This window comes from Micropterus salmoides, unplaced genomic scaffold (genome assembly GCF_014851395.1).
Source record: "Micropterus salmoides isolate LMB-PRFRI ecotype aquatic unplaced genomic scaffold, ASM1485139v1 Ms_hic_scaffold_14, whole genome shotgun sequence".
Lineage (NCBI taxonomy): Eukaryota > Metazoa > Chordata > Actinopteri > Centrarchiformes > Centrarchidae > Micropterus > Micropterus salmoides.
Genome location: NW_024040485.1, coordinates 33,588,901 through 33,604,565, shown reverse-complemented (window position 1 = coordinate 33,604,565; position 15,665 = coordinate 33,588,901). Strand labels below are relative to the sequence as shown.

Sequence of the window (15,665 nt, the reverse complement as noted above, 5' to 3'; positions counted from 1 at the left end):
CACCATGTTCCCGTGCTCCGACCCTGAGATCAGGTTAAAAGCTGTGCTGAGACACGGCGGCTCACACTCAGAAACACAAGTGTTTGCCTGAGCTGTTTACTCGAACAGCCTCCTTCTCACCACACTTTGTTTTTGAAAGAGTCAGTTTTAAATGTGAAGACCTTCTGTGCTTTTCCTCCTCTGTGACAGTAAACTGAAGATCTTTGGGCTTCTGGAAACACTGATCCGCATTTTCACCTTTTTCTTGCATTTTAAAGACGAAACAGCAGCTCTGATTTTAACGGACACGACTGTGTGTGTGTGTTACAGCTGGGTGTCTGTGCTGACCAACAGTAAGGAGGAGGCCCTGAATGTGGCGTTTCAGGGCGGAGGTCAGAGTTCAGGTGTGGAGGAGGAGGAGGAGCTTACCAAGAGCGTCATCGACGAGGTGCTGCGGACGCCAGGCAACGACACCTGCTGCGACTGTGGAGCTGCAGGTGGGTCGTCTGCTGGTGCGTTTAAGGACACTCTGACAGCTGAGGCTGCACAACGGCAGCTGGTTTATAGTCTGCTGGGTCTGAGTTTCAGCAACATGACTCTGTGTGTTTAGACCCTCGCTGGATCTCCACTAACCTCGGCATTCTGACCTGCATCGAGTGTTCGGGCATCCACAGAGAGATGGGAGTCCACGTGTCCCGGATTCAGAGTCTGGAACTGGACAAACTGGGAACCTCCGAGCTGCTGGTACCCTGACCTGTCTGTCTGCTTCCTGTCTGTCTGTTTCCTGTCTGTCTGCTTCCTGTCTGTCTGTTTCCTGTCTGTCTGCTTCCTGTCTGTCTGTTTCCTGTCTGTCTGCTTCCTGTCTTTCTGCTTCCTGTCTGTCTGCTTCCTGTCTATCTGTTTCCTGTCTGTCTGTTTCCTGTCTCTCTGCTTCCTGTCTGTCTGTTTCCTGTCTGTCAGTTTCCTGTCTCTCTGCTTCCTGTCTGTCTGTTTCCTGTCTGTCAGTTTCCTGTCTCTCTGCTTCCTGTCTGTCTGTTTCCTGTCTGTCAGTTTCCTGTCTGTCTGTTTCCTGTCTGTCAGTTTCCTGTCTGTCTGCTTCCTGTCTGTCTGCTTCCTGTCTGTCTGCTTCCTGTCTTTCTGCTTCCTGTCTGTCTGCTTCCTGTCTATCTGTTTCCTGTCTGTCTGTTTCCTGTCTCTCTGCTTCCTGTCTGTCTGCTTCCTGTCTGTCTGTTTCCTGTCTGTCTGCTTCCTGTCTTTCTGCTTCCTGTCTGTCTGCTTCCTGTCTATCTGTTTCCTGTCTTTCTGTTTCCTGTCTCTCTGCTTCCTGTCTGTCTGTTTCCTGTCTGTCAGTTTCCTGTCTCTCTGCTTCCTGTCTGTCTGTTTCCTGTCTGTCAGTTTCCTGTCTGTCAGTTTCCTGTCTGTCAGTTTCCTGTCTCTCTGCTTCCTGTCTGTCTGTTTCCTGTCTGTCAGTTTCCTGTCTGTCTGCTTCCTGTCTGTCTGTTTCCTGTCTGTCTGCTTCCTGTCTTTCTGCTTCCTGTCTGCCTGCTTCCTGTCTTCTGCTTCCTGTCTGTCTGTTTCCTGTCTGTCTGTTTCCTGTCTGTCAGTTTCCTGTCTCTCTGCTTCCTGTCTGTCAGTTTCCTGTCTCTCTGCTTCCTGTCTCTCTGCTTCCTGTCTTTCTGTTTCCTGTCTGTCTGTTTCCTGTCTGTCAGTTTCCTGTCTCTCTGCTTCCTGTCTGTCTGTTTCCTGTCTGACAGTTTCCTGTCTGTCAGTTTCCTGTCTCTCTGCTTCCTGTCTCTCTGCTTCCTGTCTCTCTGTTTCCTGTCTGTCAGTTTCCTGTCTCTCTGCTTCCTGTCTGTCTGTTTCCTGTCTGTCAGTTTCCTGTCTCTCTGCTTCCTGTCTGTCTGTTTCCTGTCTGTCTGTTTCCTGTCTGTCAGTTTCCTGTCTGTCAGTTTCCTGTCTCTCTGCTTCCTGTCTCTCTGCTTCCTGTCTGTCTGTTTCCTGTCTGTCAGTTTCCTGTCTGTCTGTTTCCTGTCTCTCTGCTTCCTGTCTCTCTGCTTCCTGTCTCTCTGTTCCTGTCTGTCAGTTTCCTGTCTCTCTGCTTCCTGTCTCTCTGCTTCCTGTCTGTCTGTTTCCTGTCTCTCTGTTTCCTGTCTCTCTGCTTCCTTCTGTCAGTTTCCTGTCTGTCAGTTTCCTGTCTCTCTGCTTCCTGTCTGTCTGTTTCCTGTCTGTCAGTTTCCTGTCTCTCTGCTTCCTGTCTGTCTGTTTCCTGTCTGTCAGTTTCCTGTCTGTCAGTTTCCTGTCTCTCTGCTTCCTGTCTCTCTGCTTCCTGTCTCTCTGTTTCCTGTCTGTCTGTTTCCTGTCTCTCTGCTTCCTGTCTGTCTGTTTCCTGTCTGTCTGTTTCCTGTCTCTCTGCTTCCTGTCTGTCTGTTTCCTGTCTGTCAGTTTCCTGTCTCTCTGCTTCCTGTCTCTCTGCTTCCTGTCTCTCTGTTTCCTGTCTGTCAGTTTCCTGTCTCTCTGCTTCCTGTCTTTCTGTTTCCTGTCGTCTGTTTCCTGTCTGTCTCTTTCCTGTCTTTCTGTTTCCTGTCTGTCTGTTTCCTGTCTCTCTGCTTCCTGTCTTTCTGTTTCCTGTCTTTCTGTTTCCTGTCTGTCTCTTTCCTGTCTTTCTGTTTCCTGTCTGTCAGTTTCCTGTCTCTCTGCTTCCTGTCTGTCTGCTTCCTGTCTTTCTGTTTCCTGTCTGTCTGTTTCCTGTCTGTCTCTTTCCTGTCTTTCTGTTTCCTGTCTTTCTGTTTCCTGTCTGTCAGTTTCCTGTCTTTCAGTTTCCTGTCTCTCTGCTTCCTGTCTGTCTGTTTCCTGTCTGTCTCTTTCCTGTCTTTCTGTTTCCTGTCTGTCTGTTTCCTGTCTGTCTGTTTCCTGTCTGTCAGTTTCCTGTCTCTCTGCTTCCTGTCTTTCTGTTTCCTGTCTGTCTGTTTCCTGTCTGTCTCTTTCCTGTCTTTCTGTTTCCTGTCTGTCTGTTTCCTGTCTGTCAGTTTCCTGTCTCTCTGCTTCCTGTCTTTCTGTTTCCTGTCTCTCTGTTTCCTGTCTGTCTGCTTCCTGTCTTTCTGTTTCCTGTCTCTCTGCTTCCTGTCTGTCTGTTTCCTGTCTCTCTGCTTCCTGTCTTTCTGTTTCCTGTCTGTCTGTTTCCTGTCTGTCTCTTTCCTGTCTGTCTGTTTCCTGTCTGTCTGTTTCCTGTCTGTCAGTTTCCTGTCTCTCTGCTTCCTGTCTTTCTGTTTCCTGTCTGTCTGTTTCCTGTCTGTCTCTTTCCTGTCTTTCTGTTTCCTGTCTTTCTGTTTCCTGTCTGTCAGTTTCCTGTCTCTCTGCTTCCTGTCTTTCTGTTTCCTGTCTCTCTGTTTCTTGTCTGTCTGCTTCCTGTCTGTCTGTTTCCTGTCTCTCTGTTTCCTGTCTTTCTGTTTCCTGTCTCTCTGCTTCCTGTCTGTCTGTTTCCTGTCTCTCTGTTTCCTGTCTGTCTGTTTCCTGTCTCTCTGCTTCCTGTCTGTCTGCTTCCTGTCTCTCTGCTTCCTGTCTCTCTGCTTCCTGTCTCTCTGTTTCCTGTCTGTCAGTTTCCTGTCTCTCTGCTTCCTGTCTCTCTGCTTCCTGTCTCTCTGTTTCCTGTCTGTCTGTTTCCTGTCTCTCTGTTTCCTGTCTCTCTGCTTCCTGTCTCTCTGCTTCCTGTCTTTCTGTTTCCTGTCTGTCTGTTTCCTGTCTGTCTCTTTCCTGTCTTTCTGTTTCCTGTCTGTCTGTTTCCTGTCTGTCTCTTTCCTGTCTTTCTGTTTCCTGTCTTTCTGTTTCCTGTCTCTCTGCTTCCTGTCTCTCTGCTTCCTGTCTTTCTGTTTCCTGTCTGTCAGTTTCCTGTCTCTCTGCTTCCTGTCTCTCTGCTTCCTGTCTCTCTGTTTCCTGTCTGTCTGTTTCCTGTCTCTCTGTTTCCTGTCTCTCTGCTTCCTGTCTCTCTGCTTCCTGTCTTTCTGTTTCCTGTCTGTCTGTTTCCTGTCTGTCTCTTTCCTGTCTGTCTGTTTCCTGTCTGTCTGTTTCCTGTCTGTCTCTTTCCTGTCTGTCTCTTTCCTGTCTTTCTGTTTCCTGTCTTTCTGTTTCCTGTCTGTCAGTTTCCTGTCTCTCTGCTTCCTGTCTTTCTGTTTCCTGTCTCTCTGTTTCCTGTCTGTCTGCTTCCTGTCTTTCTGTTTCCTGTCTCTCTGCTTCCTGTCTGTCTGTTTCCTGTCTGTCTGCTTCCTGTCTTTCTGTTTCCTGTCTCTCTGTTTCCTGTCTGTCTGTTTCCTGTCTCTCTGCTTCCTGTCTGTCTGTTTCCTGTCTCTCTGTTTCCTGTCTGTCTGTTTCCTGTCTCTCTGCTTCCTGTCTGTCTGTTTCCTGTCTCTCTGTTTCCTGTCTGTCTTTGTTTACATACTCTCTACTGTCTTACTTTCAGCTTGCAAGGAATGTTGGGAACTGTAGTTTTAATGAGATCATGGAGGCGAGCCTGGCGTCTCCGTCCCTGAAGCCGACAGCCTCCAGCGACATGTGAGTGTCTCCTGTTTCTACCTGTACAAGCTGCAGTAGGTAATGTGCAGCACTGAGCCGTACGCCGGCTGAGGTTTACCTGTACGCCCGCTGCTGTCTCCAGGACGGCGAGGAAGGAGTTCATCAACGCAAAGTACATCGACCGCAAGTTTGTGAGGCGCACCAGCAGGTACGAGGGCGGCAGGCTGGACGAAGTCTACGAGGCGGTGCGGTCCAGAGACGTGCTGTCACTCATTCAGCTGTACGCTGAGGGGGTGGAGCTACTGCAGCCCCTCTCTGAACCAGGCAAGGTTAGTTCCCCACAGATCCAGACCACACAGATCCAGACCACACAGCTCCAGACCCCACAGCTCCAGACCACACAGCTCCAGACCCCACAGACACAGACCCCACAGCTCCAGACCCCACAGACACAGACCCCACAGACACAGACCCCACAGACACAGACCCACAGCTCCAGACCCCACAGACACAGACCCCACAGACACAGACCCCACAGACACAGACCCCACAGCTCCAGACCCCACAGACACAGACCCCACAGACACAGACCCCACAGACACAGACCCCACAGCTCCAGACCCCACAGACACAGACCCCACAGACACAGACCCCACAGACACAGACCCCACAGCTCCAGACCCCACAGACACAGACCCCACAGACACAGACCCCACAGCTCCAGACCCCACAGACACAGACCCCACAGCTCCAGACCCCACAGACACAGACCCCACAGACACAGACCCCACAGCTCCAGACCCCACAGACACAGACCCCACAGACACAGACCCCACAGATCCAGACCCCACAGCTCCAGACCCCACAGACACAGACCCCACAGACACAGACCCCACAGACACAGACCCCACAGATCCAGACCACACAGCTCCAGACCCACAGATCCAGACCCCACAGACACAGACCACACAGCTCCAGACCACACAGCTCCAGACCCCACAGACACAGACCCCACAGACACAGACCCCACAGCTCAAGACCCCACAGACACAGACCCCACAGCTCCAGACCCCACAGACACAGACCCCACAGACACAGACCCCACAGATCCAGACCCCACAGACACAGACCCCACAGATCCAGACCCACAGCTCCAGACCCCACAGACACAGACCCCACAGATCCAGACCACACAGCTCCAGACCACACAGCTCCAGACCCAACAGCTCCAGACCCCACAGCTCCAGACCCCACAGCTCCAGACCCCACAGACACAGACCCCACAGCTCCAGACCCAACAGCTCCAGACCCCACAGCTCCAGACCCCACAGATCCAGACCCCACAGATCCAGACCCAACAGCTCCAGACCACACAGCTCCAGACCCCACAGATCCAGACCCCACAGACCCAGACTCCACAGACACAGACCCCACAGATCCAGACCACACAGCTCCAGACCCCACAGCTCCAGACCCCACAGACACAGACCCCACAGACACAGACCCCACAGACACAGACCCCACAGCTCCAGACCCCACAGACACAGACCCCACAGACACAGACCCCACAGATCCAGACCCCACAGACACAGACCCCACAGACACAGACCCCACAGATCCAGTCCCCACAGCTCCAGACCCCACAGACACAGACCCCACAGACACAGACCCCACAGATCCAGACCCCACAGACACAGACCCCACAGATCCAGACCCCACAGACACAGACCCCACAGATCCAGACCCCACAGCTCCAGACCCCACAGACACAGACCCCACAGATCCAGACCCCACAGCTCCAGACCACACAGATCCAGACCCACAGCTCCAGACCACACAGCTCCAGACCACACAGCTCCAGACCACACAGCTCCAGACCCCACAGCTCCAGACCCCACAGATCCAGACCCCACAGCTCCAGACCCCACAGCTCCAGACCACACAGCTCCAGACCCCACAGCTCCAGTCCCCACAGCTCCAGACCACACAGCTCCAGACCCCACAGCTCCAGACCCCACAGCTCCAGACCCCACAGCTCCAGACCCCACAGCTCCAGACCCCACAGCTCCAGTCCCCACAGCTCCAGACCCCACAGCTCCAGACCACACAGATCCAGACCACACAGCTCCAGACCACACAGATCCAGACCCAACAGCTCCAGACCCCACAGCTCCAGACCCAACAGCTCCAGACTCCACAGACACAGACCCCACAGCTCCAGACCCCACAGATCCAGACCCCACAGACACAGACCCCACAGCTCCAGACCCAACAGCTCCAGACCCCACAGCTCCAGACCCCACAGATCCAGACCCCACAGATCCAGACCCCACAGATCCAGACCACACAGCTCCAGACCCCACAGATCCAGACCCCACAGCTCCAGACCACACAGATCCAGACCCCACAGCTCCAGACCACACAGATCCAGACCCCACAGCTCCAGACCCCACAGCTCCAGACCCCACAGCTCCAGACCACACAGCTCCAGACCCCACAGCTCCAGACCCCACAGCTCCAGACCCCACAGCTCCAGACCACACAGCTCCAGACCCCACAGCTCCAGACCACACAGATCCAGACCACACAGCTCCAGACACACAGATCCAGACCCAACAGCTCCAGACCCCACAGCTCCAGACCCCACAGATCCAGACCCCACAGCTCCAGACCCCACAGCTCCAGACCACACAGCTCCAGACCCCACAGCTCCAGTCCCCACAGCTCCAGACCCCACAGCTCCAGACCCCACAGCTCCAGACCCCACAGATCCAGACCCCACAGATCCAGACCCCACAGACACAGACCCCACAGATCCAGACCACACAGCTCCAGACCCCACAGCTCCAGACCCCACAGACACAGACCCCACAGATCCAGACCCCACAGATCCAGACCCCACAGACACAGACCCCACAGCTCCAGACCCCACAGACACAGACCCCACAGACACAGACCCCACAGATCCAGACCCCACAGACACAGACCCCACAGACACAGACCCCACAGATCCAGTCCCCACAGCTCCAGACCCCACAGACACAGACCCCACAGACACAGACCCCACAGATCCAGACCCCACAGACACAGACCCCACAGATCCAGACCCCACAGCTCCAGACCCCACAGACACAGACCCCACAGATCCAGACCCCACAGATCCAGACCCCACAGACACAGACCCCACAGATCCAGACCCCACAGATCCAGACCACACAGCTCCAGACCCCACAGATCCAGACCCCACAGCTCCAGACCACACAGATCCAGACCCCACAGCTCCAGACCACACAGATCCAGACCCCACAGCTCCAGACCCCACAGCTCCAGACCCCACAGCTCCAGACCCCACAGCTCCAGACCCCACAGCTCCAGACCCCACAGCTCCAGACCCCACAGCTCCAGACCACACAGCTCCAGACCCCACAGCTCCAGACCACACAGATCCAGACCACACAGCTCCAGACCACACAGATCCAGACCCAACAGCTCCAGACCCCACAGCTCCAGACCCCACAGATCCAGACCCACAGCTCCAGACCCCACAGCTCCAGACCCCACAGCTCCAGACCCCACAGCTCCAGACCCCACAGCTCCAGACCCCACAGCTCCAGACCCCACAGCTCCAGACCCCACAGATCCAGACCCCACAGATCCAGACCCCACAGACACAGACCCCACAGATCCAGACCACACAGCTCCAGACCCCACAGCTCCAGACCCCACAGACACAGACCCCACAGATCCAGACCCCACAGATCCAGACCCCACAGACACAGACCCCACAGCTCCAGACCCCACAGACACAGACCCCACAGACACAGACCCCACAGATCCAGACCCCACAGACACAGACCCCACAGACACAGACCCCACAGATCCAGTCCCCACAGCTCCAGACCCACAGACACAGACCCCACAGACACAGACCCCACAGATCCAGACCCCACAGACACAGACCCCACAGATCCAGACCCCACAGCTCCAGACCCCACAGACACAGACCCCACAGATCCAGACCCCACAGCTCCAGACCCCACAGACACAGACCCCACAGATCCAGACCCCACAGCTCCAGACCACACAGATCCAGACCCCACAGCTCCAGACCACACAGCTCCAGACCACACAGCTCCAGACCACACAGCTCCAGACCCCACAGCTCCAGACCCCACAGCTCCAGACCCCACAGCTCCAGACCACACAGCTCCAGACCCCACAGCTCCAGTCCCCACAGCTCCAGACCACACAGCTCCAGACCCCACAGCTCCAGACCCCACAGACACAGACCCCACAGACACAGACCCCACAGATCCAGACCCCACAGACACAGACCCCACAGACACAGACCCCACAGATCCAGTCCCCACAGCTCCAGACCCCACAGACACAGACCCCACAGACACAGACCCCACAGATCCAGACCCCACAGACACAGACCCCACAGATCCAGACCCCACAGACACAGACCCCACAGATCCAGACCCCACAGCTCCAGACCCCACAGACACAGACCCCACAGATCCAGACCCCACAGCTCCAGACCACACAGATCCAGACCCCACAGCTCCAGACCACACAGCTCCAGACCACACAGCTCCAGACCACACAGCTCCAGACCCCACAGCTCCAGACCCCACAGATCCAGACCCCACAGCTCCAGACCCCACAGCTCCAGACCACACAGCTCCAGACCCCACAGCTCCAGTCCCCACAGCTCCAGACCACACAGCTCCAGACCCCACAGCTCCAGACCCCACAGATCCAGACCCCACAGCTCCAGACCCCACAGCTCCAGACCCCACAGCTCCAGTCCCCACAGCTCCAGACCCCACAGCTCCAGACCCCACAGCTCCAGACCACACAGATCCAGACCACACAGCTCCAGACCACACAGATCCAGACCCAACAGCTCCAGACCCCACAGCTCCAGACCCAACAGCTCCAGACTCCACAGACACAGACCCCACAGCTCCAGACCCCACAGATCCAGACCCCACAGACACAGACCCACAGCTCCAGACCCAACAGCTCCAGACCCCACAGCTCCAGACCCCACAGATCCAGACCCCACAGATCCAGACCCAACAGATCCAGACCCCACAGCTCCAGACCCCACAGCTCCAGACCCCACAGACACAGACCCCACAGATCCAGACCACACAGCTCCAGACCCCACAGCTCCAGACCCCACAGACACAGACCCCACAGATCCAGACCACACAGCTCCAGACCCCACAGATCCAGACCCCACAGCTCCAGACCACACAGCTCCAGACCCCACAGCTCCAGACCACACAGATCCAGACCCCACAGCTCCAGACCCCACAGCTCCAGACCCCACAGCTCCAGACCACACAGCTCCAGACCCCACAGACACAGACCCCACAGCTCCAGACCCCACAGACACAGACCCCACAGACACAGACCCCACAGACACAGACCCCACAGCTCCAGACCCCACAGACACAGACCCCACAGACACAGACCCCACAGACACAGACCCCACAGCTCCAGACCCCACAGACACAGACCCCACAGACACAGACCCCACAGCTCCAGACCCCACAGACACAGACCCCACAGACACAGACCCCACAGACACAGACCCCACAGCTCCAGACCCCACAGCTCCAGACCCCACAGACACAGACCCCACAGACACAGACCACACAGATCCAGACCCCACAGACCCCACAGACACAGACCCCACAGCTCCAGACCCCACAGCTCCAGACCCCACAGACACAGACCCCACAGACACAGACCCCACAGACACAGACCCCACAGCTCCAGACCCCACAGCTCCAGACCCCACAGACACAGACCCCACAGACACAGACCACACAGATCCAGACCCCACAGACACAGACCCCACAGACCCCACAGATCCAGACCCCACAGACACAGACCCCACAGACACAGACCCCACAGACACAGACCCCACAGCTCCAGACCCCACAGACACAGACCCCACAGACACAGACCCCACAGACACAGACCCCACAGCTCCAGACCCCACAGACACAGACCCCACAGACACAGACCCCACAGCTCCAGACCCCACAGACAAAGACCCCACAGCTCCAGACCCCACAGACACAGACCCCACAGACACAGACCCCACAGCTCCAGACCCCACAGACACAGACCCCACAGACACAGACCCCACAGATCCAGACCCCACAGCTCCAGACCCCACAGACACAGACCCCACAGACACAGACCCCACAGACACAGACCCCACAGATCCAGACCACACAGCTCCAGACCCCACAGATCCAGACCCCACAGACACAGACCACACAGCTCCAGACCACACAGCTCCAGACCCCACAGACACAGACCCCACAGACACAGACCCCACAGCTCAAGACCCCACAGACACAGACCCCACAGCTCCAGACCCCACAGACACAGACCCCACAGACACAGACCCCACAGATCCAGACCCCACAGACACAGACCCCACAGATCCAGACCCACAGCTCCAGACCCCACAGACACAGACCCCACAGATCCAGACCACACAGCTCCAGACCACACAGCTCCAGACCCAACAGCTCCAGACCCCACAGCTCCAGACCCCACAGCTCCAGACCCCACAGACACAGACCCCACAGCTCCAGACCCAACAGCTCCAGACCCCACAGCTCCAGACCCCACAGATCCAGACCCCACAGATCCAGACCCAACAGCTCCAGACCACACAGCTCCAGACCCCACAGATCCAGACCCACAGACCCAGACTCCACAGACACAGACCCCACAGATCCAGACCACACAGCTCCAGACCCCACAGCTCCAGACCCCACAGACACAGACCCACAGACACAGACCCCACAGACACAGACCCCACAGCTCCAGACCCCACAGACACAGACCCCACAGACACAGACCCCACAGATCCAGACCCCACAGACACAGACCCCACAGACACAGACCCCACAGATCCAGTCCCCACAGCTCCAGACCCCACAGACACAGACCCCACAGACACAGACCCACAGATCCAGACCCCACAGACACAGACCCCACAGATCCAGACCCCACAGACACAGACCCCACAGATCCAGACCCCACAGCTCCAGACCCACAGACACAGACCCCACAGATCCAGACCCCACAGCTCCAGACCACACAGATCCAGACCCCACAGCTCCAGACCACACAGCTCCAGACCACACAGCTCCAGACCACACAGCTCCAGACCCCACAGCTCCAGACCCCACAGATCCAGACCCCACAGCTCCAGACCCCACAGCTCCAGACCACACAGCTCCAGACCCCACAGCTCCAGTCCCCACAGCTCCAGACCACACAGCTCCAGACCCCACAGCTCCAGACCCCACAGCTCCAGACCCCACAGCTCCAGACCCCACAGCTCCAGACCCCACAGCTCCAGTCCCCACAGCTCCAGACCCCACAGCTCCAGACCCCACAGCTCCAGACCACACAGATCCAGACCACACAGCTCCAGACCACACAGATCCAGACCCAACAGCTCCAGACCCCACAGCTCCAGACCCAACAGCTCCAGACTCCACAGACACAGACCCCACAGCTCCAGACCCCACAGATCCAGACCCCACAGACACAGACCCCACAGCTCCAGACCCAACAGCTCCAGACCCCACAGCTCCAGACCCCACAGATCCAGACCCAACAGATCCAGACCCAACAGATCCAGACCCCACAGCTCCAGACCCCACAGCTCCAGACCCCACAGACACAGACCCCACAGATCCAGACCACACAGCTCCAGACCCCACAGCTCCAGACCCCACAGACACAGACCCCACAGATCCAGACCACACAGCTCCAGACCCCACAGATCCAGACCCCACAGCTCCAGACCACACAGATCCAGACCCCACAGCTCCAGACCACACAGCTCCAGACCCCACAGCTCCAGACCCCACAGCTCCAGACCCCACAGCTCCAGACCCCACAGCTCCAGACCCCACAGCTCCAGACCACACAGCTCCAGACCCCACAGCTCCAGACCCCACAGCTCCAGACCACACAGCTCCAGACCACACAGATCCAGACCCAACAGCTCCAGACCCCACAGCTCCAGACCCCACAGATCCAGACCCCACAGCTCCAGACCCCACAGCTCCAGACCACACAGCTCCAGACCCCACAGCTCCAGTCCCCACAGCTCCAGACCCCACAGCTCCAGACCCCACAGCTCCAGACCCCACAGATCCAGACCCCACAGATCCAGACCCCACAGACACAGACCCCACAGATCCAGACCACACAGCTCCAGACCCCACAGCTCCAGACCCCACAGACACAGACCCCACAGATCCAGACCCCACAGATCCAGACCCCACAGACACAGACCCCACAGCTCCAGACCCCACAGACACAGACCCCACAGACACAGACCCCACAGATCCAGACCCCACAGACACAGACCCCACAGCTCCAGACCCCACAGATCCAGTCCCCACAGCTCCAGACCCCACAGACACAGACCCCACAGACACAGACCCCACAGATCCAGACCCCACAGACACAGACCCCACAGATCCAGACCCCACAGCTCCAGACCCCACAGACACAGACCCCACAGATCCAGACCCCACAGCTCCAGACCCCACAGACACAGACCCCACAGATCCAGACCCCACAGCTCCAGACCACACAGATCCAGACCCCACAGCTCCAGACCACACAGCTCCAGACCACACAGCTCCAGACCACACAGCTCCAGACCCCACAGCTCCAGACCCCACAGATCCAGACCCCACAGCTCCAGACCCCACAGCTCCAGACCACACAGCTCCAGACCCCACAGCTCCAGTCCCCACAGCTCCAGACCACACAGCTCCAGACCCCACAGCTCCAGACCCCACAGATCCAGACCCCACAGCTCCAGACCCCACAGCTCCAGACCCCACAGCTCCAGACCCCACAGATCCAGACCCCACAGCTCCAGACCCCACAGCTCCAGTCCCCACAGCTCCAGACCCCACAGCTCCAGACCCCACAGCTCCAGACCACACAGATCCAGACCACACAGCTCCAGACCACACAGATCCAGACCCAACAGCTCCAGACCCCACAGCTCCAGACCCAACAGCTCCAGACTCCACAGATCCAGACCCAACAGCTCCAGACCCCACAGCTCCAGACCCAACAGCTCCAGACTCCACAGACACAGACCCCACAGCTCCAGACCCCACAGATCCAGACCCCACAGACACAGACCCCACAGCTCCAGACCCAACAGCTCCAGACCCCACAGCTCCAGACCCCACAGATCCAGACCCAACAGATCCAGACCACACAGCTCCAGACCCCACAGCTCCAGACCCCACAGACACAGACCCCACAGATCCAGACCACACAGCTCCAGACCCCACAGCTCCAGACCCCACAGACACAGACCCCACAGATCCAGACCACACAGCTCCAGACCCCACAGATCCAGACCCCACAGCTCCAGACCACACAGATCCAGACCCCACAGCTCCAGACCACACAGATCCAGACCCCACAGCTCCAGACCCCACAGCTCCAGACCCCACAGCTCCAGACCACACAGCTCCAGACCCCACAGCTCCAGACCCCACAGCTCCAGACCCCACAGCTCCAGACCACACAGCTCCAGACCCCACAGCTCCAGACCACACAGATCCAGACCACACAGCTCCAGACCACACAGATCCAGACCCCACAGCTCCAGACCCCACAGCTCCAGACCCCACAGATCCAGACCCCACAGCTCCAGACCCCACAGCTCCAGACCCCACAGCTCCAGACCCCACAGATCCAGACCCCACAGCTCCAGACCCCACAGATCCAGACCCCACAGATCCAGACCCCACAGCTCCAGACCCCACAGCTCCAGACCCCACAGATCCAGACCCCACAGATCCAGACCCCACAGCTCCAGACCCCACAGATCCAGACCCCACAGATCCAGACCCAACAGCTCCAGTCCACACAAATCCAGACCACACACATCCAGACCACACAGCTCCAGACCCCACAGACCACACAGATCCAGACCACACAGATCCAGACCCAACAGCTCCAGACCACACAGCTCCAGACCACACAGACACAGACCACACAGCTTCAGACCCCACAGATCCAGACCACACAGCTCCAGACCCCACAGACACAGACCCCACAGACACAGACCCCACAGATCCAGACCCCACAGCTCCAGACCCCACAGCTCCAGACCCCACAGACACAGACCCCACAGCTCCAGACCCCACAGACACAGACCCCACAGCTCCAGACCCAACAGCTCCAGACCCCACAGCTCCAGACCCAACAGCTCCAGACCCCACAGACACAGACCCCACAGACACAGACCACACAGACACAGACCCAACAGCTCGAGACCCAACAGCTCCAGACCCCACAGCTCCAGACCCCACAGATCCAGACCCCACAGATCCAGACCCAACAGATCCAGACCACACAGCTCCAGACCCCACAGCTCCAGACCCCACAGATCCAGACCCACAGACACAGACCCCACAGATCCAGACCACACAGCTCCAGACCCCACAGCTCCAGACCCCACAGACACAGACCCCACAGATACAGACCCCACAGATACAGACCCCACAGATACAGACCCCACAGCTCCAGACCCCACAGCTCCAGACCCCACAGACACAGACCCCACAGATACAGACCCCACAGCTCCAGACCCCACAGACACAGACCCCACAGATACAGACCCCACAGCTCCAGACCCCACAGCTCCAGACCCCACAGACACAGACCCCACAGATACAGACCCCACAGCTCCAGACCCCACAGCTCCAGACCCCACAGACACAGACCCCACAGATACAGACCCCACAGCTCCAGACCCCACAGCTCCAGACCCCACAGACACAGACCCCACAGCTCCAGACCACACAAATCCAGACCACACACATCCAGACCACACAGCTCCAGACCCCACAGACCACACAGATCCAGACCACACAGATCCAGACCCAACAGCTCCAGACCACACAGACACAGACCACACAGCTTCAGACCCCACAGCTCCAGACCCCACAGACACAGACCCCACAGCTCCAGACCACACAAATCCAGACCACACACATCCAGACCACACAGCTCCAGACCCCACAGACCACACAGATCCAGACCACACAGATCCAGACCCAACAGCTCCAGACCACACAGACACA

General features: G+C 57.8%; 1 protein-coding gene across 1 annotated transcript in view; it reads left to right on the top strand.

Annotated features, from left to right (window-relative positions):
* The window catches only part of asap1a (ArfGAP with SH3 domain, ankyrin repeat and PH domain 1a), a 40,516-nt gene that overhangs the window by 15,101 nt on the left and 9,750 nt on the right, over positions 1-15,665 (top strand). Inside the window, exons 15-18 of the mRNA XM_038719144.1 lie at positions 310-476; positions 590-723; positions 4,433-4,524; positions 4,628-4,814. Of these exons, the coding sequence (XP_038575072.1) occupies positions 310-476; positions 590-723; positions 4,433-4,524; positions 4,628-4,814 (580 nt within the window). The remainder of the gene's footprint in view (positions 1-309; positions 477-589; positions 724-4,432; positions 4,525-4,627; positions 4,815-15,665) is intronic.